The sequence below is a fragment of the Chlorocebus sabaeus genome, chromosome 24 (assembly GCF_047675955.1).
Source record: "Chlorocebus sabaeus isolate Y175 chromosome 24, mChlSab1.0.hap1, whole genome shotgun sequence".
NCBI classification, from domain to species: domain Eukaryota; kingdom Metazoa; phylum Chordata; class Mammalia; order Primates; family Cercopithecidae; genus Chlorocebus; species Chlorocebus sabaeus.
The window spans coordinates 51390741-51408128 of NC_132927.1; the positions used below are offsets into that span (position 1 = coordinate 51390741).

At 41.4% G+C, this 17388-nt stretch overlaps 1 protein-coding gene across 6 annotated transcripts; it reads right to left on the reverse strand.

The window, feature by feature from the left end:
• Positions 1 to 1263: 1263 nt before the first annotated feature.
• On the reverse strand, positions 1264 to 17305 carry ACYP1 (acylphosphatase 1). Of its 6 annotated transcripts, XM_073011179.1 has the most exons (4): positions 16957 to 16996; positions 16552 to 16592; positions 11358 to 11449; positions 1264 to 1679 (listed from the first exon to the last, which is right to left on the reverse strand). In XM_073011179.1, the coding sequence occupies exons 3-4, from the start codon at positions 11439 to 11441 to the stop codon at positions 1464 to 1466; spliced, it is 300 nt and encodes a 99-aa protein (XP_072867280.1). In that variant the 5' UTR covers positions 11442 to 11449; positions 16552 to 16592; positions 16957 to 16996; the 3' UTR covers positions 1264 to 1463. The 6 variants fall into 6 exon arrangements, with proteins under 6 accessions (XP_072867280.1, XP_007985508.1, XP_007985505.1 ...); XM_007987317.3 differs by lacking the exon at positions 16552 to 16592 and having other exon boundaries at positions 16944 to 17305; XM_007987314.3 differs by lacking the exons at positions 16552 to 16592; positions 16957 to 16996 and adding an exon at positions 17033 to 17301.
• Positions 17306 to 17388: the final 83 nt, after the last annotated feature.

The following is a 17388-nucleotide window of genomic DNA, read 5'->3' on the forward strand; positions in this document are numbered from 1 at the left end:
TGCCCAGGCTGGAGTTCAATGGCGTGATCTCAGCTCACCACAACCTCCGCCTCCCGGGTTCAAGAGATTCTCCTGCCTCAGCCTCCGGAGTAGCTGGAATTACAGGCATGCGCCACCACGCTCAGCTAATTTTGTAGTTTTTGTAGAGACGGGGCTTTCTCCATGTTGGTCAGGCTGGTCTTGAACTCCCGACCTCAGGTGATCTGCCTGCCTCGGCCTTCCAAAGTGTTGGGATTACAGGTGTGAGCCACCGCACCCGGCCTTTGCTCAACTCTTAATTTACAGACGACAACACCAAGACTCTCTTCACTGACTTGAATCTCCCCAATGCCACCACAGCTTCTTTTATAACTAAAGGAGAGCAGAACTCTGAGAATGCTGTGAGAATAAAGTGTTTTGAAATTGTTAACCAGTCCTTAGTTTTTGCTTTCTATCTCATTTTCATTGAGAATTTATTTAAAGTGGAATTTATAACAAATTTGTCAGACCTGGTAAGCATTTGATATATACTAGTTTAGTGACTAACCAAACCCAACCAACCAGTCTTCTAGGGCTGATTAAGCAAAATCCTGATAACTGTTTATGATTATTACTATAGCTAGGGCTGCCATAACAAAATACCTCAGACTGAGTAACTTAAGCAGCAGCAGTCTATTTCCTCTCAGGTCTAGAGACTAGAAGTCTGAGATCAAGGTGTTGGCAGCAACAATTTCTTCTGAGGCCTCTCCTTGGCTTGTAGATGGCCATTTTCACAGGGTCTTTCATTTTTGCACACGTGTCTATGTCCAATATGTTCTCTTATAAGAACACCAGTCAGACTGGAGTAGAGCCCACCCTCACAGCCTCATTCAACCTTAATTACCTCTTTAAAGCCTCTGTGTCCCAATACAGTCACTTTCTGAGGTACTGGGGACTGGGACTTTAACATATGAATTTGGTGGGACACAGTTCAGCCCGTAACATAACTTTATGTGAATTCCTTACCCAGAGAAAAGAAACAACAGCAGAAGTAATTCATCCAAACATCATATGAACAGAGCTAACAAATTGAACTTGTGGTATTTGTTCTTATTAGGCATGCAATTTCTTGAAGAACATTTCATAGAAACCATTTAAAGAAATGACTAAGTAACATAACTTTTTTTCTTTCAGACTTCTTTAAATTACCTCAAAATCCTCTTCCCACAAATGTTTACTGAATAAATACCTCTTATTTTGCCCAAAAGGAAGTTCACTGAAGATTTTTAAAAAGTACTCTAAGCAGAAGGTTCTAATGTTTTTATTGATTAGATTTGTGTACAGTTGTAATCCTTCCATCATACAGGTAATATATAATAACATTCAAATATCTGACATTAAAATAACTTATTGACTAATGCTAATATTAACACACAATAGTTCTATCTCTATTAACAATAAGAACCAAACCAAATCAACCAAAAACAAAACTTAAATTCAGGCCATTATTTTACAATTTGGAAGTCTGAGTAATCCAACTTTAAGATGACTTTCTCATTGTTGAAGTTTGCTTTGTCGATGTGTGATTTGGGACTTCCTCTTGTTTCAAGCCATTCCTGCATATGACGCACCTTGGAGATGGGACCTTGCAATTGTCCTTGCACTGTGCCCCGGTCAGTGTTCTGGACCCAGCCTACCAATCCCAGCTTTTTACCCTCAGCCTAAGGGGGGAAAAAAGAGAGAGAGATCCAGTGAGATTGAGGAAAACAAGGTAAGACTACAATTTGGCCTATAATCAAACCACTGAAACTAATTTGATATTGCCCAGAACAGTCAAAAGAAAGACAGCAAGAAGGAGCTCATTGCTTATCTTCACATGAAGTGTTGGCCACTTGACTCCATGTCTTTCTTCTACCCTATAAAACTCAGGCACTAGAATTTTTCAGTGTGAAGTCAATTTGGTTAAGTACCAAAGACTTAAGTCCAAAACAGATGCTTTTGAAATGATCCCCTAAGGCTGATTGTTTTTAGAATACTGGACTGTATCTTGCTCATTTTCCCTTCCCCTAATCAAGAATCTATTTGGTATGTTAAATGGAAAAAGCATGAAGTTCTTTGATCCTTCCCTTTGCCGTTAACCAGGACCACACCTAAAATCCAGATGAATTCGTGTTCGTTATATCTTTAAAGATCATTAGCAAGTATTTCACAATTTCCTGAGCAACTCATCCCATTGTTCTTACTGTAGTAAAACTGTCTAACCCAATATATTTATGTTGTAGCCAAAGCCCACTTTGTTGTCTTCCTAGAAAAGGAAAGCAGCTGGCGATCAGCCTCTCAACCGCAAACCATGAGACTACTTAACGATCAGGTTTTCACTTGACTTTCTTCTCTTCTGTCTAAATAATCACAATGCCTTTAGGCTTATGAAAAGCATCTAATCATTATAGTGGCTTATCCTTTTTAATGTTCTTTCCTTTTATTAAACTGTGGCAAGACTGAATGTTTAGGAAAGGTAGCAATGTTGGAGGTAATTTTATTTTTGTATAAATTTATGATTAGAATATTAAGTCACTGATTGTTAAAGAATCTATCTAAATAGAAGGTGTTGGATTACAAAAGAAAATGGGAGTTAACATGATTGCATGTCAAAATGTGGGAAATTGCTGGAGTTGGCCAAAGAAAACGTTATGCATAGCAAAAAAATGTTTGATGAGGAATTTAAGTATCCATCAAATCAAAGACATGTTCAAAGCAAAGACATGTTTGCTTAATGAACAAAACAGACTCCAACCAAATAAATAACCATTTGAGGGATACAAAGGAAATTAAAGAATGAAGAAAAATAGAAGATGCCTACCCGATGCACTGCTAAGTGCCAAAGAAGATACCATAAAAGAAGAATGCTGAGAATGAATTTTGAGTAAGACTCCACATCCAACTGACTTGGTATAACAACTGCCCTCTTCTGCTTCAAATTAACCCACGGGAGCTGACTATTTCCAGTTCTTAAGAGATATCTTATATGTATGGTAAATAGCTATAAGAATGTGCAGTTTTAAACAGGAGGTTTAACAGTCAAATAAATCTTTAAAAATTTGCAGTGTGATTTATCTGAACTCTTTTTTTTTTTGAGACGGAGTCTCACTCTGTCGTCCCTGCTGGAGTGCAGTGGCGCGATCTCAGCTCACTGCAAGCTCCGCCTCACGGGTTCACGCCATTCTCCTGCCTCAGCCTCCCAAGTAGCTGGGACCACAGGCTCCCGCAACCACTCTCAGCTAATTTTTTTGTATTTTTTTTCTTTTTTTTTTTTAATTATTATACTTTAATTTCTAGGGTACATGTGCATAACGTGCAGGTTTGTTACATATGTATACTTGTGCCATGTTGGTGTGCTGCACCCATCAACTCGTCAGCACCCATCAACTCGTCATTTACATCAGGTATAACTCCCAGTGCAATCCCTCCCCCCATTTTTTTGTATTTTTAGTAGAGATGGGGTTTCACTGTGTTAGCCAGGATGGTCTCAATCTCCTGACCTCGTGATCCGCCCGCCTCGGCCTCCCAAAGTGCTGGGATTACAGGCATGAGCCACTGCACCTGGCCTTACCTGAACTTTTGAGAGTTGAACAGAATGCTACAAAATTTGACCAGTGTTGAGAATGGGTGTTTCCTACTGGTTTCATTTGTGTGCTCAACTCTGTTCTTATTTTTTTAACGATAGCATAATGTTATTGACTTATGTTCAGTTTTGAATATCTATTGCACAAGTAAACAGGGTTTTTCTCCCCTAAGAAAATTCCAAAAAGCGAATTCTACCTCATAACCATTTTTTTGCTTAAACAATCATCTGACAACATTTTAAGGAATATAATCACCAACTCTAGTTGCAATCTAAAAAGAAACTCTCTTCAAATCAATAACCAAGATTTCCACCTTAGGATACTAGAAAAAGAAGAGCAAACTAAATTCAAAATGAGCAGAAAGAAAGAAATAAAGATTAGAGCAGAAATTAATGGAAAGTAGAAGAATAGAGAAAATCAATAAAACAAAAGTTGCTTCTTTGACAAGATCAACAAAATTGACAACCTTTAGCTAGACTGATAAAGAAAAAAGGATGAAAGCCTCAAATTACTAAAATCAGAAATAAAAGAGGAGACATTACCACCAACCTTACAAAGATAAAAAGGATATAAGGGAATTCTATGAACAATTATATGCCAAAAAATTAGATTAACTTGGATGAAAAGAAACCTAATAACCTAGAAAGACAAACAACCAAAACTGAATCAAGAAGAAATAGAAAGTGTGAATAGACCTATACCAAGTAAAGAGATGGAATTTTTAATCAAAAACCTTCCCACAGAGAAAAAGCCCAGGACCAGATGGCTTCATGGGTAAATTCTACCAAATGTTTAAAAAACAATCCTTTACCAACCCTTCACAAGCTCTTCCAAAAAACAGAAGATCCAAACCAAGAATTAAGGGTTAAAAAAAATAAGAGGAAACACTTCCCAACACATGCTATTAAGCCAGCATTATCCTTATACTAAAACCAAAGCTAAAAAATAAAAACGAAAAATAAAGAGGGAAAAAAAAACCCAATGTAAAAGAAAAAACAAAGAAACTCCAAAACAACAAAGCCGTCACAAGAAAAACACCACCAAAAAACCATAGACCAATATCTCTTATGAACAGAGATGCAAAAATCCTCAGCAAAATACTAGCGAACCAAATCAGGCAACATATAAAAAGAATTGTACACCATGACAAATTAGGATTTCTTTCAAGGTTGCTTCAATATGCAAGAAGTAATCAACTTAATATGCCATATTAATAAAACAAAAGCTACATGATAATCTCAATAGATGGCAAAAAAGCATTTGACAAAAACTAATACCTCTTTTTTGATCAAAACGCTCAACAAACTAGGAACAGAAGGAAACTTCCTCAACCTGATAAAGGGAATCTGTGAAAAACCCACTGCTAACATCATACTTAATGGTGAAAGATTGAAAACCTTCCCACTAAGATCAGGAACAAGACAAGGATGTCTGCTACTACCACTCTACTCAATATTATACTTGAGGGTCTATCCATAGCTGGAAAAAGAAAAGGCATTCAGATTGGAAAGGAAAAAGCAAAACTACCTCTACTTGCAGATGACATATCTTGTATACAAAAAGTCCTAAGGAACATACACAGGCACACACTAGAGCTAATTAACAGTCTCACAAGGTTGTAGGATATAAAATTGATATACAAAAATCAATTGTATTTCTATACACTAGCAATGAAAAACTGAAAATGAAGTTAGGAAACAATTCCATTTATAATAGCATCAAAAAGATAAAATGTCTAGGAATAAATTTAACAAAAGAACTGCAAGACATATATGGAAAGTTACAAAACATTCTTGAAAGAAATTAAAGACTATCTAAGTAAATGGAAAGACATCCCTTATTGATGTATTGGAAGACTTAACATTGTTAAGGTGATACTACTACCCAGTTGATCTACAGACTCAACTCAATCTCTATCAAAATCCCAGTGCTTTTGCAGAAATCGAAAAACTGATACTAAAATTTACATGGAAACATAAGGGACCCAGAATAACTAGAAATAATCTTGAAAAGGAAAAACAAAGTTGAAGAATTCACACTTCCCAATTTCAAAATTTACTACAAAGCTGCAGTAACTGAGACAGTGTGATATTGGTATAAGGACAGTGGCTTAGACCATTTCGTGTTGCTATAAAGAACTACCTGAGGGCCGGGCATGGTAGCTCACACCTGAAATCCCAGCACTTTGGGAGGCCGAGGTGGGGTGATCATGAGGTCAGGAGTTCAAGACCAGCCTGGCCAAGATGGTGAAACCCCATCTATTAAAAATACAAAAGTTAGCTGGGTACGGTGGTGGGTGCCTGTAATCCCAGCTACTCAGGAGGCTGAGGCAGGAGAATCATTTGAACCTGGGAAGTGGAGGTTGCAGTGAGCCGAGATCGCACTATTGCACTTTAGGCTGGGCGACAGAGCAAGACTCTGTCTCAAAAAAAAAAAAAAAAAAAAAAAAAAAAAAAAAAAAAAAGAAAAAAGAACTACCGGAGGCTGGGTAATTTATGAAGAGGTTTATTTGGCTCATGATTCTGTAGACTGTACAAGCATGAGACTGTCACTGGCATCAGGTGAGGGCCTTAGGCTGTTTCCACTCACAGTGGAAGGCAAAGGAGATTCCGCATGTGCAGAGATCATACGGTTAAAGAGGAAGTGAGGCAGGGTGGGAAGAGGTGGGGTACCAGGCTCTTTTTAATAACCAGTTCTCACCAGGTGCAGTGGCTCACACCTGTAATCCTAGCACTTTGGGAGGCCGAGGCAGGTGGATCACCTGAGGTCAGGAGTTCGAGACCAGCCTGGTCAACATGGTGAAACCCCATCTCTACTAAAAATACAAAAATTAGCTGGATGTGGTGGCGGGTGCCTGTAATCCCAGCTACTTGGGAGGGTGAGGCAGGAGAATCGCTTGAACCCTGGAGGCGGAGGTTGCAGTGAGCCAAGATTGTGCCACTGCACTCTAGCCTGGGCGACAAGAATGAGACTCCGTTTCAAAAAAATAAATAAATAAAAATAACAACTAGTTCTCAAGGGAACTAATAGAGTAAGAATTCATTGACCCTCCCACCCTGCAGGAAGGGCATTAATCTGCTCATGAGGGACCTGGCCCCATGACTCAAATACCTCCCATTATGTCCCACCTTCAACACTGGGGATCAAATTTCAACATGAGATTTGAAGGGGACAAACATCTCAACTACAGTAGGCAGACATACAGATGAATGGAATAGTATTGAGAGTTCAGAAATAAACCCTTACATTTATGTTGATTTTTGAAAAGGATGCCATGACAAATGAATGTGGGAAATAATACTAATTTCAACAAATGGTGCTGGGACAACTGGATATTCACATGCAAAAGAATAAAGCTGGATTTCCTACCTCACATCACATAAAAATTAAACTGGATCAAAGACCTCAATCTAAGAGTGTAAACTATGAAACTCTGAAGAAAACATGGGCGGCTGGGCGCAGTGACTCACGCCTGTAATCCCAGCACTTTGGGAGCCTAAGGTGGGTGGATCACGAGGCAGGTGGATCACGAAGTCAGGAAACCAGTCTGACCAACATGGTGAAACCCCATGTCTACTAAAAATACAAAAACTAGCCAGGCATGGTGGTGACATCTGTAATCCCAGCTACTCAGGAGAATCGCTTGAACCCTGGAGGCAGAAGGCTGCAGTGAACCGAGATCGCACCACTGCACAGAGCAAGACTCTGTCTAAAAATAAAGAAAAAAAGAAAAAAAGGAAAAGAAAAGATAGGCATGACAGCTGGGTGTGGTGGCTCACACCTGTAATCCCAGCACTTTGGGAGGCTGAGGTGGGTAGACTGCTTGAGGTCAGGACCAGCCTGGGCAACTTGGGGAAATCCAGTTGCTACAAAAAGCAAAAACAAAACAAACAAAAAACATAGGCATGAACCTTCATGACCTTGGATTAGGAAGATTTCTTAGACATAACACTAAAAGTATAAGCAAAAAAAGAACAGATAAATTTGATTTGACTTCATCAAAAGTAAAAACTTTTGTACTTCATAGACACTATCAAGAAATTAAAAAGACAACCCACAGAATGGGAGAAATGTTTGTATATCATATATTTGATAAGGGACTAGTATCCAGAATAAAAATATTCTTATGACTCAAGAATAAGGAGGCAAATAACTAAAAATGGGCAAAAAGATCTGAATGGACATTTCTCCAAAGAAGACATAAAATATGCCAATAAGCCCATGAAAACATGTTCAACATCATTAGTCATTAGGAAGGCAAATCAAAACCACACTGAAAGTATACACGTACAACAGGATATTATTCAGTCTTACAAAGAAAGAAAATTGTTTTTACTTTCATGATATAACACAGATGAACCTTGAGGATATTACGCTAAGTGAAATAAGCCAGTCACAAAAGGACAAATACTGTAAAATTCTACTTATATGAGGTAACTAGAATAGTTGAATTAATAGAATGTAGATTTATGATTGTCAGGGGCTTGGGGGAAGGAGAAAATGGGGAGTTAGCGTTTAATGAATACAGAGTTTCAGTTTTGCAAGATGAAAAGCGTTCTGTAGATAAATAGAACAATGTACTTAAGACCACCGAATTGTACATTTAAAAATGGTTAAAACAGTAATTTTTATGTTATATGTATTCTACCACAATTTTAGAAGTAAGTGTGCTATATGGTTTCCAAATATTTTGGGATTTTCCAGTTATCTTTTTTATTTTTTTTTAATGTGGTTTAGTTCCACTGTAGTTGCAGAATATTCCTCATATGATTTAAATCCTTTTAAATTCATTAATACCTGAAAAACAAACAAACAACCACAATGAGATATTACCTCATACCCACTAGGATGGCTAACATAAAAGACAGTAACCATCGTTGGCAAGGATGTGGACAAACTGGAATTCTCACACATTGCCAGTGAGAACATAAAATGGTATAGCTGCTTTGGAAAAGTTTGGCAGTTCCTCAAAAAGTTAAACATAAAGTTACCATATGACCCAGCAATCTACTCCTAGGTATGTATATACTCAATGGAACTGAAAACATTGTCTACACAAAAATATGCACATATGTGTTCCCAGCACTATTATTCATAATGGCCAAAAATCAAACCCAAATTTCCATCAACTGATGAATGGATAAATAAAATGTGGTATATCCATACAATGGGATATTATTCAGCCATAAAAAGGAATAGGATACTAATACATGCTACAGTGTAGATAAACCTTGAAAACAATATGTTAAGTGAATGGAGCCAGTCACAAAAAAAGGCCACATTTGTATGATTCCATTTATATTAAATATCAAGAATAGGGTGAACATGGTGGCTCATAAGTGTAATCCCAGCACTTTGGGAGGCCAAGGTAGGTGCATCACCTGAGGTCAGGAGTTCAAGACCCGCCTGGCCAACATGGTGAAACCCTGTCTCTACTAAAAATACAAAAATTAACGGGGCGTGATGGTGCATGCCCATAATCCTGGCTACTTGGGAGGCTGAGGGAGAAGAATCACTTGAACGCGGGAGGCAGAGGTTGCAGAGAGCCAGTATCATGCCACTGCACTCCAGCCTGGACGACAGAGTGAGACAGAGTTGAGACTCCGTCTCAACAACAACAACAACAAAAATCTACAATAGGCAAATTCATAGAGACAGAAAGTAGGTTAGTGGTTATTAGGGGTTTAGGGGATGAGGAGTGAGTGCTAACAGGTAGGGGGTTTCTTTTTGGGATGATGAAAATGTTCTGGAATTAGTGCACAACTTTGTGAATATACTAAAAATCACCAAATTATACACTTTAGGAGGATGGGTTTTTTGGGATGTAAATTATATTCCAAGTTTTTAAAAGTCCCTGAATTATTATTTGCCACTTCTCTAGAAATGAAGGAATTTAAATAAGAGGCTAGATAATATCAACAGCAAACAGACTGCAGCAAAACAACTGTTCAAATGAACATATATATTTAAATGATTATAAATAGTAAAGAATAAGCTACAAGCCTAATTAAAAAAAGGATGTCATTTTATATGCAGTTTTCCAATCAATATTTGTTTTTCTGCATTCTGTTATTCTTTCTTTAAACTGGGGAGAAGGGCAGGTAGAGAAGGATGGGCTATATATACCACTATCTGGCCCCTTTCCCTCAACAACTTTGACTAACCTTTGAAGCTATTATCTCAATCACCTTAATTTACAGGAACTTACCTGCGTAATTGGTAGCAAAGCTAATTGGAATACAGCTCTTGCTATGAGTTTCAGCAATTCTGTTTTCAACAGTCATTTCCTATTTGAATGTCAGATGGGAAGAAATGGTTTCTGAATAATTAGAATAAGAGGTATTGGCCGGGCACAGTGGCTCACACCTGTAATCCCAACACTTTGGGAGGCCGAGGTGGGCGGATCACCTGAGGTTGGGAGTTCAAGATCAGTCTGACCAACATGGAGAAATCCTGTCTCTACTAAAAATACAAAATTAGCGGGGCATGGTGGCGCATGCCTGTAATCTCAGCTACTTGGGAGGCTGAAGTAGGAGAACGCTTGAACCCGGGAGGCAGAGGTTGCAGTGAGCTGAGATCGCGCCATTGCACTCCAGCCTGGGCAACAAGAGTGAAACTCTGTCTCAAGAAAACAAAAAAAAAAAAGAAAAAAGAAAAAAGAAAAAGAGGTAGAAGGATCACTTGAGCCCAGGAGTTCAAGACCAGCCTGGGCAACATAGCTCTCTATTAAAAGAAAAAAAAAAAAAAAAAAAGCTGGGTGTGGTGGCATGCACCTGTGGTCCTAGCTACTTGGGAGGCTGAAGAAGGAGGATCATTTGAGCCTGGGAGGTTAAGGCTGCAATGAGCTGTGACTGTGCCACCATCCTCCAGAGAAAAAAAGAAAAAGGAAAAAAAGTATTGACAATTCACATTCATATTTCAAAGATTCCTTCCAGGTTAGAATTTGAATTTTAAGTACCACAGTCCCAGGAAGGAGACACTTAAGAAGTTCTGCAGTCCTAACTCATTATCTGTGGGATTAAAGACACACCGGGAAGGCAATAGCCAATACCTACAGAAGGCAGAGGGGAAATTGAGCTTGCATTTATATGTGCCGGTTGAGGGAAGATTAACCACATTAAAGCAGAGGTAGAGGCTGCCAACAGTTTGTCCATCCCCTCAAATACTCCCTTATTGCTCTAGGAAGAATACCAAGCTCCACATTCAGTGTTCCCATCACCTATTCTGGAACGGATAAAGAGTTTTTAATAAGAAAAACGTCAGCTGGAAAAGGTAAATGTTCTTTCAAAACCAAAAAAAGAATAGAAAGGAATTAAGTGGAGAATTGAGGGAAGCTTGGAGAAAGAGGTCTGAAGAAACTGCAGCAGCTACAGAGGAAGCATTTATATGTGTTATATACATGACATCAGGTCATCTAAATGCCATCTCTTCAATCAATGTTAGCCTTTCTATAAGAAATCTGACTTGGTTTGATGACGCCACAACAGCGAGAACTGGTGAAGCCCTCTATTTCCCTTGGAAGAGAGAAGCTCATTAATATGTGTGTCTAGATGCTCAGGCACCACTGTTGGAAAAAGACCAATAATAACAGCAGGATAATCTTCCATTTACACCATGTTTTACCGATTGCACAGCATTTTCATACTCATTGCTCTACAAACTACCTCTTTGCCATGCAGCTGGCCAGCGGCTTCCAGTTCACATTTGGCAGGAACATGTCCCTTGTTCCTATGCCCACAACCTAGGTTACCACCCCAAAGCCTGCAGGCCACATACCTGAGTATACTTGCGGAAAAACACCCCTTGCACCTTCCCAAAAATTTCATAATCCACTGATAACAGGGTGTCTCCTTCTGCCATGCTCAAACCTGTCAGAAACCAAGAAAGCAGAAGAGTGAAGGGCTATTATTCCAGGACCCGCAAGCCTGAGTCAGAAAGGGCCACACCCACCCCTGTCCATCCTTAACCACTGCGACCTCTCCCCGACCTCCAGGTCCTGGAAATGGGAATCGTGAGTGGATGTGATAAGGCGTGTGTGAAGGAAGAGCCAGACGCCGGGAGAGGGAGCTTCGGTACGCAGCTGCCCGCTGAAGCCTCTTCTGGGGAAATCACCTGCTGACCGATGACCTCCTTACATCCATTCCCGGTCCCGCTCCCTCACTACCAGAATCTCCTGCTACTAACACCCAGAATCCCCTGCTACTAACATTTTAAGGCTAATCGACCTGACAAGCACACCCCGGGGGCCCCTCCCGGCTCACCCTCCTTGACTTCCCCACCGGCCGCCGGGCTCACTGCGAGACCACCAGGCCAACGGCTCACCAGGGCGCGCAGACCTCCGCGCCCGGAAGTTTAGTGTGTAGCTGCTCCTTCGCTGTCTCTCATGCCCATCACCTCCAGCTGGCCAATCAGAGGGGGAGCCTCGGCCCGTGCCCGCCCAGAAGGCGGGATTTCAGGACGCGGTTGTCCGGCAACCCAAAAGCTTGGGTTGGGGATCTGTCCAGGAACTCGGCTGGTCCTCCACAAACCTAGCCCTCATCCCATCTCAGTCAACAAACGCACCCCTCTTCTCATTTTCTCATGGGGAGAAAAGCATAGACGAAGAAGTACATTGGGATACATTCAATCATTCAATTAAATACCGACTGACAGCTACTGTGTGCCAGGCACCTGTTCTAGGTGACCTGGCAAACATTAGTGAACAAAACAGCATCCCTGTCCTAAGGAGCTTGATTCTGGAGGTGAAAGACAAACAGTACACATTAAATATCATAAATAGCTTGTAATCTCAGCACTTTGGGAGGCCAACGCGGGCGAATCACTTGAGGTCAGGAGTTCGAGACCAGCCTGGCCAATATGGTGAAACCCCGTTTCTACCGAAAATACAAAAATTGGCCGGGCGTGGTGACGGGCGCCTGTAATCCCAGCTACTCGGGAGGCTGAGGCAGGAGAATCGCTTGAACCCGGGAGGTGGAGGCTGCAGTGAGCCGAGATTGCCCCACTGCACTCCAGCCTGGGCAATAGAGTGAGACTCTGTCTCAAATAAATAAATGAATAAATAAAATAAAAAATAAACATCAAAAATATGTTGAGTAGGATACATCCAACCTTTCTGTCCCTTTTCATTCAGTTCTTAAAGTTTGGGTCATAACTAATCTGGAATAGGGGATTACAGGGGCATAAGTGCACAGGAGGTCCCAATGGAGGTTACGTCTGCTTCTGGGCTTCTGGAAGCTACTCACCGGTCTCCTTTACTAAGAAAATGTCAAATAATGCTTGAACAAATAACTAATCAAACAAAGCAAGAGCACAAGCAAAATAATTAATGGCTCCAGAATTACAGTTGAATCAGTCAGTCTAAGTCAAATGGCCAAACTACATAAATTTATTTTGGGAAAAGGGAATTGTCAAGGGGGATGTGGATGAGGATGGTTAAAATTAGAGTTGATGTGTGAACATTTGAATCCAGCTGCTCTTATGATTCATAATGTGTGTGAAGGAAAACTGGTGTTTACTGATCCTTTGTGGATTGATTGTATATATTATACCGCTTCATAACATAAGACTCCTTATGCGAATATGCCAGGTTGGCAGACCTGACAATGAGATACGGTTTTGTGACAGTAGGCACGGAAATTCATCATTCTGCTAGTTCCCTGCTACAGAGTGAGGATCCATGTCCTAGAGAATCATGCAACCTTAGTGTTGAGGCAGGGGGTTGGTGGTGAACAAGCTGGACTGAATGTTGTACTTGGCAATATTTGAAAATAACTCTAAATAGAGTATCTTGCTAATGGTATTTCTTTCTCTAAAATTCATTTAAAAAATAGTTTATAGAATTCAAAACTTACTGAGTGTCCAATACGTATGGGGCACTCTAGAATATACAAAGATGAACGATATATAATCTTTGCCCTCGAAGAGTTTTTAATTTGGTATAGGGGCACATATGCATGCAAATAATGACAATAAAATGTACGGCATGATAATTTAATTCTATGAAATGAAAATCCATTGAGAGCTCATCAGGAACCAGCCCTGTGCTATAACAAGGACAGAAAATATTACAAAGGCGCAAACAAATTAATTCTGATTGGGAAGATTGGGAAAGGGTTCTTAAAGGAAACAGCATTTAATCCAAGGTCACACAACCAGTAAGTGATGGAGCTGGGATTTGGTTCCAGAGTCAACTCCCGTGAATGCTATGCTCTACCAGCTCCCAGTATGTGGAGCTTAGAGTAAGGTAGTACCATGCAGATGAAGAAGTACAAGTAGCCAGTTGTGGCTGGACCAGGGGTCCGCTACCCTGCTTGTGCATCAGGATCTTTGGGGAAGCTTTAAAAAATGTTAATCCTCAGGTCTCACCCCTAGATATTGCTTTCCAAGTAGTCTTAACACACAGCCAGGGATGAGACTCACTGGGTTGGACTCTGTGGCTTATTAAGGGGAGGCAAAACTGAAAAGGTAGGCTGGACCTAATCTGGGAGATAGAAATGCCATGCTAAATTATGCACTTCAACTTTATTCTCTAGGTGAAGAAGAAGCTACTGGGGAGGGAAATGGTAGGATCAGAAGTATTTAGTAATTAGCTTGATTTAATCACTGCACAATGCATACATGTATCAAAACATCACTGTACACTGCAAATATAGACAAAATTTTTAGTTGTCAATTATACCTTAATAAAACTGGGGGAGTGGAGAAATATTTAGACTGATTATTTTGGCTGCAGCATGAAGGCTGGGTTTGAAGAGCAGATATTGAAGGCAAGAACAGAAGTTAGGAGGGCTATGCCATCCCAAGGAGAAGTGAGGAAAAACTCACCCGGGGCAGCAGGCAGAAATGTAAAGGAAGAGTCATATATGAGAGACATGGCAGAAGTAAATTCAATAGGCCAGGCTTACATTTGTAATCCCAGCACTTTGGGAGGCTAAGGCAGGTGGATCACCTGAGGTCAGAAGTTTGAGCCCGATGAAACCCCATCTCTACTAAAAATACAAAAATTAGCTGGGCATGGTGGTGCACACCTGTAGTCCCAGCTACTAGGGAGGCCGAGGCAGGAGGATGGCTTGAGGTGGTTGCAGTGAGCTGAGATCATGCCACTGCACCCCCGCCTGGATGATAGAGCAAGACTCTGTCTCAAAGAAAAAAAAGGAAGAAAACTCAATAAAACTTGTGATTAGTTAGAAGGAAGAGGCAACTAAGAGGGAAGCATGGAAGACTGATGCTGTGAGCATGCAAGGGCACACTGCAGAAGCAGATTTGAGAACAGGAGAGGATCATGAGTTTATGGTGTCTTACAGAATTTGAGGTTCCTAAGGAACGATCTTGTGGAGGTGTCAAATGGGCAGTCCCGAAATTTGAGTCTGTAACTAATGAGAAAGACTAAAGCTAAGCTGGCTGTTATTTAAACACAGGTGAAACCTGAAATTTCAGCATTTGGTTGAAATCGTTAAAGAAGAGAATGTCTGGAACTACATATATATATATAAGAAATAAGAGGGCTTCAGAAAACACTTAAATTTAGGGGGCAGATGGGGAAAAGATAAATGCCAGAGACTTGGAAGAAGATGGAGCAAGAACACGAAAGAAGAAACCAAGAGGGCACAGGAGAACTGAGAAGAGCATTCTAAGTGGGTGGATAATCAATAATGTCACATGAGTAGGCTGAAGAAATGAAGCTTTTGTCTTTGGAAGGTCACTGGTAGCTTTGTAGTTAAATAAAGTGGAGAAAGTAGAAGCCAGGCCACAATAACTGGACAGTGACAGGGAGATGAGCATATGTCGGCAGCAAATGTGGAGATTTCCATTAAGAAGACTTGTGGAGAAGAGAAGAAATGAATGGGACCATAATATGAAAGTTAGGTCATGGGAAGTAAGGTTTGTTTTGCAGGAGAAAGTTGAGTATATTTTAAAACCAAAGAGATGGAGTTGATGGAGAGGTATAACTTGAAGTTAACAAGATGCAGACAGGATGCTGTGGCTCACGTCTATCATCTCAGTACTTTGTGAGACTGAGGCGGGAGGATCTCTTTTGACTCCAGGGGTTTAAGACTAGCCTGGGTAACAAAGGGAGACCCTGTCTCTATAGAAAAAAAAAAAAAAAAAGTAAGCTGGGTGTGAGGGGCACACACCTGTAGTCCCAGCTACTCAGGAGGCTGAGGTGGGAGGATCGCTTGAGCTGTGGAAGTCGAGGCTGCAGTGAGCAGTGATTGTGCCACTGCACTCCAGCCTGGGCGACAGAATGAGACCCTATCTCAAAACAAACAAAGTCCGGGCGTGGTGGCTCATGTTTGTAATCCCAGCACTTTGGGAGGCTGAGGCAGACGGATCACCTGGGGTCAGGAGTTCAAGACCAGCCTGGCTAACATGGTGAAACTCCGTCTCTACTAAAAATACAAAAAATTAGCCAGGTGTGGTGGCAGACGCCTGTCATCTCAGCTACTCGGGAGGCTGAGGCAGGAGAATCACTTGAACCCAGGAGGCGGAGGTGGCAGTGAGCTGAGATTGCGCCACTGCACTCCAGCCTGGGCAACAGCGTGAGATTCTGTCTCAAAAAACAAACAAATTTAAAAAAACCCTCAAAACCAACAAAACAGAAAACAAAAACAAAACGCTGGGGTAAAGTGATGGACTCAATTCCCGGAGGGTACTGAAAAGCACTAATTCAAGAGAACTCATGGAAAGTGGCCCTTCTTTCTCATAGAGGAGAGGGAAGGAGAGAGGGAGAGAGAGAGACAGAGACAGAGACAGACAGAGACAGAGGAGAAAGGGAGAGAAGGAAGAGGAGAGAGAGAGAGAGAAAGAGAAAGCCGGTACATTCTGCTGAGGGAAGCTGCGGGAGTTGATAATTGGGACCCTGAGTAGAGTGGGAAACATCTGGAGCTGCATATATGTAGAGGTGGTACAGTCAACTAGGGATGAAAACGAGGAATTAAAAAAAAAAAAAGAAAAAAAAAGGAGGACTGACCTGGAGGGTCCACCAAGGAATTTCTTTGTAACAGGTAACAGCTGTAATATGACATGTTGAGGTATTAACACTGATGACTGCTTGTCTACATTATTTTCCAAGTGCATGAATTGAGTAGTTACAGGGAAAAAGCGAACTGCCTGTTCCCAACGGCCTACACAGATGAACTGAAGCGAAGAAAAAAAAAATAAACTTTCTTTTGATGTCAACAAGTTACAGAGTATCATTTACTGTTGAAACCAGGTTATACTGATTATTTTCGATCTGGTAGTTCTTTATTATCATTACATTTGGCTGAGTTATTCCTAGGCTCTAAGTACAGACGGCTAGAGTTACCACGTAAGAGTAAAACATTATAATATCAAAATAATTAGATTGGCCACAAAAATTACCCCGGAAAGATACTGCGTAGCAAAAACGTTGGCAGCAAGTTCCAAAGACTTGGCGACGACAAGCAGGGAGCGCGCACGTGCAGCCATACCTGGGGCCCGCCCAGCGCAGCCAAGCGCGCCGAGAAAGGCCAGCAGCAGCCCCGCTCCCACCAGGCAGGCGGTCGCCTGCACCCTGCGGCGGAAGCACGCGGAGGCACAGCCGGGGCCTCCGCCCTTTGCCAGTGAAGGGCACACCCCAAGGTCTGGGAGCATCGTTCTCAGGAAAGTACAAGTTCTTCTTTGATGGAGCCCCAGAAAAGCCTCTCCCGCCCTTCCCCGGCTCCCCAAGGGCAGGGGTGGACCCGGCTGCAGAGTTGGCCGGACACTAACTGGGTCAAGTGACGCTCGGGCTGACCGCACCCCCACCCCCGGTCGCCCCGGGTCGCTGGTGCACTGCGCCTGCGCA

Coding starts and splice junctions, on each gene's coding strand:
- ACYP1 (XM_007987314.3), bottom strand. CDS start 17,195: ATGCTCCCAGACCTTGGGGTGTGCCCTTCACTGGCAAAGGGCGGAGGC. Junction 11,450..17,032: donor CTGCGCTGGGCGGGCCCCAG/GTATGGCTGCAC, acceptor GGTTTCTGACAG/GTTTGAGCATGGCAGAAGGA. Junction 1,680..11,357: donor TTTTCCGCAAGTATACTCAG/GTATGTGGCCTG, acceptor TTCCCCCCTTAG/GCTGAGGGTAAAAAGCTGGG.